The sequence below is a fragment of the Solanum pennellii genome, chromosome 1, assembly GCF_001406875.1.
Source record: "Solanum pennellii chromosome 1, SPENNV200".
NCBI lineage: Eukaryota > Viridiplantae > Streptophyta > Magnoliopsida > Solanales > Solanaceae > Solanum > Solanum pennellii.
Window position 1 is genome coordinate 82,309,627 of NC_028637.1, and position 8,616 is coordinate 82,318,242.

An 8,616-nucleotide genomic window follows, 5' to 3' on the forward strand; every position below is an offset into this window, starting at 1 on the left:
ATTATTAAAAATATTATAATTATTATTGATAATTTAAGTTAATGGAAAAAACATTACATTATATAAATACTTAAAAGTTGTGATCATCGATCTACAAAATAATACGTAATATTTTTTAGTAAATACGATAACAATTGCGACGTCCTAGTTAAACAAATAAAAAATCTAATATAACTTCAAACATATAAACTATACTTATATCGATTGCAGACAAAATTAGGCTTTTTATGGAACAATAGTGAATGAAAGAGTAGCTACGACAAAGATATCATCAATCGTTGTGGTAGAGATGTGGAGAGAACAAATATTTATTAATCCTTAATTAACTACCTTAAATTTGAGCTTCGGGAATGGAGTCACCTTTGGTGACACAAATCATGAGTTTCAGGGTGACAAAGCAGGAATGGGCAAATGCATTATGAAATACTAGATTCATATGAACCTAGTAAATTTGGCGCGTGGTTTATGTGTAAAAAGATAACTAAAAATCACTCTAAATAATAGGTCATAATCCATACTTTCAATTTACAAATAGAATAAGTAGAATGTTGAAAACTGAACAGATAAAATATAAATTCTTCATAGACACTTGCAGTTTTCTTGACATGATGAAACCAAATAGAGCCTTTTTTCAAAATGTGATACAAAGAATGGTTCAGTCGCAAACAAGAATTGAGCAGAAATATTGGCTATTGCTTTCTTGGCTATGAAGATAATTAAGATCGATTAGTCAAATCGAATTAATGATGAGTTTTTTGGTGGTTGATTGTTGTTTTTACCTTAAAAAGTAATGCTACATTTAAGCATGAAAAATTGATTATTCTCATTTTTCTGTTACAGCAGGCGAAATAGAGATAAATGAATCCATCTAATATGCATTCAGATAGATGAAACAAAAAGTAAAAATAGCTAAATCATTAATTTAGGTATACACTAAAATATGCCAATTCATTCTTTCTTCCATATATATATATACTTAAAATGTGATAGGAAAAAATGGCTACTATAAATTTGGAAAGAAAATACCGAGAGGGAAAGAGTGTAAAAATAAGGATTGAGCAAAAACAAAACTTGACAATGATACAAAGTAAATCAAAATAAAATAGATCATAGCTTATTTATAACGAAGTACATATAAAACACTTATATAGAGTAATGACACGTCAAACATGGTACGTCTAATTCAAATTCTATAAAAGAACTACAATTTCTACTCCTAGCAGATAGTATCTAATACTATCTCCATGCCTCGACTCAGGTCGCGAACATCATATAATGAGGTGAAAAATAACAAAACATAAGTAGGTTACCTTCTAATGGAGTGAAAGTAATAAGGTGAAATCCAGGTTTGTAAGTTGGAGAGAATGAAGGAAGAGTTGGTTTAGGGAGTTAAAATTTCAGGCTTTGGCATAGTTGGGACTTTTAGCTTTGGAAACTCGGGGACTTTTGGCTTTGGTAGTTCTGAAATTTCAGGCTTTGAAATAGTTGGTACTTCTAGCTTTGGATGTTCAGAGACTTTTGGCTTTGGTAGTTCTGGAATTTCAGATTTTGGCATAGTTGAGACTTTTGGCTTTTTAAGCTCGGGGACTTTTGGCTTTGATAATTCTGGGATTTCTAGCTTTGGCATAGTTGATAATTCTGGCTTTGAAAGTTTTGAGACTTTTGGCTTTGGTAGTTTTGGGATTTCAGGATTTGGCGTTGTTGAGACTTTTAGCTTTGGAAGCTCTTTGCTTTTGGCGTTTGGCTTTGGTAGTTCTCGGACATCAAGCTTTGGCAGTACTTCTGGCTTTGGAAGTTCTGAGACTTTTGGCTTTGGTAGTTCTGAGATTTCAGGCTTTGGCGTTGTTGAGACTTTTAGCTTTGAAATCTCTTGGGCTTTTGGCTTTGGTAGTTCTCGGACTTCAAGATTTTGTAGTACTTCTGGATTTGGAAGTTCTGGACTTTTGACTTTGGCAATTCTGGAATTTCAGGTTTGGCATAGTTAGTACCTTTTGGCTTTGGTAGTTCTTGGATTTCTGGCTTTGATGTAGTTAGTATTTCAAGCGGTTTCAAATCAATTTGCAATAGATTGATGATTGTGAAGATTTTGTCCAACTACATGTGGAGAAGAAGTTTAAACCATATTTTCAACATTCTTGTTGGTAAAATTTAAATATAAAAAGAAAATATTTAAATTCATTATTGCGATCTTTGACAGTTACTCAGTATTGCTATCTTTCATTTAATTTTTATTTTTATTTTTACTGCTTGAACACATCAATTTTTGTGTATGAAAATAACAATAAATAACTATAAACACTACTGGGAATTCAGTGATTTCAACACATATAAAATCCTAATTTTGAAAACTACTCGCTCCAATTACTTGAGACTAATTGGCGTATTGCTTATTCGGTGATGAAGTTGATTGAGATTGATTTGTGAAATCAAATGACTAATGAGTTCTTAAGTGGTCGTTTGGTGTTTTTGTTGGAATTAATGCATCAATGTTTAGTCCTCCAAAATTGTCTCTTAGTTTTTCAAGAAGTCTTTTTAGAATTCCGTAGTACATGTATCTAGTAAATTGTGATACATGTATTTAGTTATTTGTGCAAGACTTTTTGTTTTCTATTTTGAGTAGTATAAATAGTGATGTAGTTGATGATTGTAATCATCTCAAGTGGCCTTAAGTAGCCTATAATAAACTTGAGCATTTTCTAAAGATATTATTTTTCCTTCCATTTTTCCTACAAATTGGTATCAAGAGCAGGTTTTCGTTCTTAATCTGGGGTTAGGTGAAAAAAAATATGGCATCCAAAACAAATGAAGGTGCTGATTCTTCAGTTGTTCTTACTCCATTTTTTTATGGAACTGATTTTGAATACTAGAAGATAAGAATGAGAACACATTTGAAAGCGGAAGGTTTGTGGACTATTGTTAAAAATGGCTTTGAAGAGCCAGAAAATGATGGTGATCTTACAGCAGCAGAGATGAAAAAGAGGCTAAGTATCGTCAAGATGCAAAAGCCTTAAGCAAAATCCAAATGGGAGTCTCAAGAGCATATTTTGCAAAAATTGCTACTTGTGAGACTGCAAAGGAAGCTTGGGATTTTCTGGAAACTGAGGTGTATGGTGACGAAAAGGTACGCACAATAAATCTTCAAACTTTTAGAAGAGAGTTTCAAAATTTAAATATGATAGAATCTGAAAAAATTGAAGAATATTGCACAAGAGTCATGAATATTGTTAATGAAATGAGAAATCATAGTGATACAATTTCTGACCAACAAGTTGTGGAAAAGATTCTAATTAGTGTCGCAGAAAAGTATGAGTACATCGTTTCTATCACTGAGGAGACGAAAGATCCTTCTAAGTTTTCCATCAAAGAGCTAGTTGGATCATTTCGTGCACACGAGAAACGAAGATTTTTTCGTGAAGATCAACCCAAAGAGACGGCTTTCCAGTCTAAAATAAATGAGAATTCTCAAAATTTCTCAAAAAATCCTCAGAAGAAAAATCAAAAGCCAAAAAAGAAGCAGGATCATGATGGTTCTTCCAAGAAGGTTGAAGAAAAAGGTGAGAAAAACTCTAGTCTTTTTTGTAAAATTTGCAAAAAGACTAATCACAATGCAGAAAAATGTTGGCACAAAGGCAAGCCCCAATGTAACTTTTGTAAAAAGTTTGGCCATGTTGAAAAGGATTGTTGGCACAAGAAACGGGAGCAAGCAAATTTCTGTGAAAAACATGAGGAAGAAAGGGAAGAAAATATTTTCTTTGCTTCTAAATCTGATGCTTCAACAAAAAGCAATGAATGGTATGTTGATAGTGGTTGTACTATGCACATGACTGGAGATGAAAATGCTTTCCTCTCAATTAATAATAGCATCACTACTAAAGTGAAGATGGGGAATGGAGCCTTAGTTGATGCGAAAGGTAAAGGTACTATTTCGATCAACATGAAAGGATGCGGTAAGCAAATTCATGATGTTCTTTATGTTCCTGCCTTGGAAGAAAATTTGCTTAGTGTTGGTCAACTCATGGAAAATGGTTATTCTCTTGTGTTTAGAGATAATTATTGCAAGATTCATTACAACGCATTAAAAAATGAAATTGTAGATGATTCATGGCTTTGGCACAAAAGATTTTGTCACTTGAATTTTCATGGTTTAAAGCCTCTCAAGAAAAAGGACATGGTGCAAGGCCTTCCTGAGATACATACTGAGGTGGATACATGTGAAAGTTGTATAATGGGAAAGCAACACAGGAAGTCTTTTCCAAAAGGGGTGTCTAGGAGTGCAAGTGTATTTTTGGAACTAATTCATACCGACATTTGTGGACCAATGAAGACTCCATCTCTTGGAAGTCAAAGGTATTTTATAATCTTTATTGATGATTTCTCAAGAATGACTTGGGTTTATTTCTTGAAAGAAAAGTCAGAAGCATTTGCTACATTCAAGAAATTTAAAGCCCTTGTTGAGAAGCAAAAAGGTTGCAGCATCAAAACCATTCGCAGTGATCGAGGAGGTGAGTACACAAGTCAAAAATTTGAAAAATATTGCAAAAATGAAGGCATTTAGAAGCAACTTACAACAGGGTATACTCCTCAACAAAATGGTATATCTGAAAGAAGAAATAGAACAATTGTTGATATGGCCAGAACTATGATGAATGAGAAAGAGCTGCCAAAATATTTTTGGGCAGAAGCAGTGCATACAGAAGTTCACATCCTTAACAGGTGTCCAATAAAGGCACTAAAGGACAAGACACCAGTTGAAGCTTGGAGTGGAATTAAACCTTCTGTAAGTCATTTTAAAATTTTTGGGTGTATTTGTTATGCTAATGTACCTGCTGAGAAATGAACAAAATTGGATGAAAAAAGTCAAAAATGTGTCTTTCTTGGTTATAGTGATGTTACAAAAGGATATAGGCTTCTCGATGTCAAAACTAACAAACTTGTTGTTAGTAGAGATGTCATTTTTGATGAAAAACAATATGGAATTGGGAGGATAAAAAGATGGAGAATACTGCTATCATATAATCAAATCAAGAAGAGGATGAGAAAGATGAAGATGTCTCTCAAGGGGGAGAAATCTCAGATTCAGATAATGAAGAACCGCCTCCAAGAGGAACAAAAATGTTGAGTGACATTTATCAAAGATGTAATTTTGCCGGTGTTGAGCCAGAAAATTATGAAGAAGCAATAAAGCATGATGTTTGGAAGAAAGCCATGAAAGAAGAAATTCGAATGATCGAAAAAAATAATACTTGGGAGCTTGTGGCTATTCCTAGAGAAAGAGAAGTTGTAAGTCTAAAATGGATTTACAAAATCAAACTCAATCAGGAAGGAGATATTCAAAAGCACATAGCAAGGTTGGTTGCTAGAGGCTTCACGCAAAACCAGGTATTGATTTTTATGAAACTTTCTCTCCAGTTGCTCGTCTTGAGACAATTAGAACTGTAATTGCTGTTGCTGCACAAAAAAAATGGAACATATTTCAACTTGATGTTAAATCAACATTTCTGAATGGAAAACTTGATGAAGAGATTTATGTTGAGCAACCTCAAGGATTTTTTGTTCAAGGGGAGAAGAAAAGGTGTATAGACTAAAAAAAGCTCTTTACGGGCTGAAGCAAGCTCCAAGAGCCTGGTACAATGAAATTGATACATACTTTTTGAAAAATAATTTTCAGAGAAGTAAAAGTGAAGCCACTTTGTATGTGAAGAAAGAACATGGCAGCATTATCATTGTTTGTCTCTATGTGGATGATTTGCTCTTTACAGGAAATGATGTAAAGATGATGCAAAATTTCAAACAAGATATGATGCAAGCTTATGAAATGAGTGATCTTGGATTGCTAAATTATTTCTTGGGCATCGAAGTTTCTCAAGTGAAAGAAGGAATTTTCATTTCTCAAAAGAAGTATACTAAAAGTATTCTTCAAAAATTCAAAATGATGGATTGCAGGTCTGTGGCCATACCATTAGCAGCAAATGAGAAGTTTAGAAAAGATGATGGAGAAAAGAAAGTTAATAGCTCACTTTTTAGGAGTTTGATTGGAAGTTTGCTATATCTTACTTCAACAAGGCCATATATTATGTTTGCTGCTAGTTTATTATCCAGATTCATGCAAGAACCAAGCCAAGTGCATTTTGGAGCTGCAAAGCGTGTTCTACGCTACTTGCAAGGAACAATGGATTATGGGATAATGTACAAATTTGGTGGAAATTTGAACTTAATTGGTTATTCTGATAGTGATTGGGCTGGAAGTATAGATGACATGAAGAGTACTTCTGGTTATGCTTTCTTATTTGGATCAAGCATTTGTTCTTGGTTATCAAAAAAGCAAAGTGTTGTTGCTCAATCCACTGCCGAAGCAGAATATGTTTCAGCATCCAAGGCTACTTCTCAAGCTATTTGGCTTAGGAGAATATTTGAAGACATTGGTGAAAAACAAAAAAAAAAGGATTGTTCTGTATTGTGATAACAAATCAGCAATTGTAATTGCCAAGAATCCAGTCAGCCAATGAAAGATCAAAGAATATATCCATCAAGTATCATTTTATCCGAGAAGCACAAGAGAAAGGCGAAATTCAGTTGCATTATTGTCAGACAGGAGAACAACTTGCTGACATCTTCACCAAAGCACTTCCTAGAGAAAAATTTTGCTATTTTCGAGAACGCATTGGAGTTATCAAACAAATGCATTAAGGGGGAGTGTTGGAATTAATGCATCAATGATTAGTCTTCCAAAATTGTCTCTTAGTTTTTCAAGAAGTCTTTTTAGAATTTCGTAGTACATGTATCTAGTAAATTGTGAAACATGTATTTAGTTATTTGTGCAAGACTTTTTGTTTTCTATTTTGAGTAGTATAAATATGATGTAGTTGATGATTGTAATATCTCAAGTGGCCTTAAGTAGCCTATAATAAACTTGAGCATTTTCTAAAGATATTATTTTTCCTTCCATATTTCCTACAGTTTTTACCTTATACGATTATTTCTAACGAAACTATTATGATTAAAACATATATGTATACTGTTATGAATACATTTTTAAAAAATGAGAATTCGCCGACGAAAATTATAGTAATAAACTAACCTTTTTTAATATAATGTCGCTACAATATTTTTTCCTTCAAATATCGACACACTTACAAAACTCTTTGTTTACGCCACGTATACATATAGCTTTTGAAAGCTGAAATTTTAGGTTTGGTATAGTTAATGCTTATGGTATTGGTATTTCAGGCTTTGGTAAGGCTAGAATATTCGGGGATTCTTGTGTAGGGATCTCAGAATGGCATCTGTAGAAAGCGGCTTGTGTAGCTAAGTGGTCATGCATGAAGCGTAAGTGGTCCTTATCATTATTTTTGAGAATGTAAAGCAAGGAAATTGAATCCATTTAATGTTCATTAGATGAATAAAACAAAAAGCACTTAATTAATACACTAATTCATCCTTTTTCCGTACTCTTGAAATGTAACAGAAGATATTAGTTTCTATAAATTAGAAAGGAAAAACTGTGAGCGAAAGAATGGACAAACAGAGATAGGAACTAAACCAAAGTAACGTATATCAAAGATTTATTATACTGTATATATAGAAATACATAAAAGACTCATATTATAATAACATGACAGACTCGGTACATCCAATTCAAAAACTACAATAAAAGAATTAAAATTTCTACTCGTAGCAGAAGGCATCTCATGACACAACTCAGGAGGCAAATTTCATAGACTGAGATTGAAATCTCAAAACATTAGTTGTGTATTTTCTTGTAGAGTGGAAGTAGCATATAATTTACTCAAGGAGTAGCGGCAGTTCTGAAACTTCAGGCTTTGTCATTGTTGGAACTTTTAGCTTTGGAAGCTCAGAGACTTTTGGCTTTGTCAGTTCTGAGATTTCAGGCTTAGGCATGGTTTGTACTTCTGACTTCGGATATTCTGGGACTTTTGGCTTTGGTAATTTTAGGATTTAAGGCTTTGGCATTTTTGGTACTTCTTGCTTTGAAATTTCTGGTTTTGGAATTGTTGGGACTTTTAGCTTGGGAAGCTCGGGGGCTTTTTGCTTTGGTAATTCTGAGATTTCATGTTTTGGCATAGGTGGTTCTGGCAGTTTGGGGAGTTCTGGGATTCGTGCAGTTGTTCCAGTTATGCTGCCATAAATGAAGAATAAATTGAGAAATGCAAGTAATAAAGAGAAGATAAGTGGCAATGCTGAGCCATTTTTCTGCAAATCTTAGAAGATTAAACGATAATGTGTATATATAAGAGTGGATGTAGATTGGGTTTTTAAGAATGCATGCAACAAAGACTTGTAGGATTTTGTTTGTTAGTAGTTAAATTTCTTATCAAACTAATTAGCTTATACTTCAAAAGTCTATGTAGATGACCTAAATTACATTGTAGTCTGAATGTGGAAAATGAGCGAGTCGAGTCGATCAAAAAACTGGTCAAATAAAAATGAGTAAATTACCCAACACGACTCATATTTTAAATGGGTAAAACAAGTTACCCAATGGATAATATGGGTAACCATATTACCTATAATATATTAGAGATCTTGTTAAAAGCTTTTTTAAAATAATTACCACTTCACTCCACCCCTACCAGCCCCCCCCTCCCCTCCACCACC

General features: G+C 33.5%; 1 protein-coding gene across 1 annotated transcript; it reads left to right on the forward strand.

The window, feature by feature from the left end:
* Positions 1-996: 996 nt before the first annotated feature.
* Positions 997-8,146, forward strand: LOC107023937 (ice nucleation protein-like). Its single transcript, XM_015224788.1, has 5 exons — positions 997-1,087; positions 1,474-1,970; positions 4,151-4,347; positions 7,843-7,943; positions 8,085-8,146. The coding sequence occupies exons 1-5, from the start codon at positions 997-999 to the stop codon at positions 8,144-8,146; spliced, it is 948 nt and encodes a 315-aa protein (XP_015080274.1).
* The last annotated feature ends 470 nt before the right edge of the window (positions 8,147-8,616 follow it).

Bases quoted from the DNA above. Each gene is read 5' to 3' on its own strand.
- LOC107023937 (XM_015224788.1), top strand. From the start codon at position 997: ATGGCTACTATAAATTTGGAAAGAAAATACCGAGAGGGAAAGAGTGTA. The intron at 1,088-1,473 runs GTAAATCAAAAT...CTGAAATTTCAG, and splicing joins AAACTTGACAATGATACAAA to GCTTTGAAATAGTTGGTACT. The intron at 1,971-4,150 runs GTTTGGCATAGT...CATGGTTTAAAG, and splicing joins TGGCAATTCTGGAATTTCAG to CCTCTCAAGAAAAAGGACAT.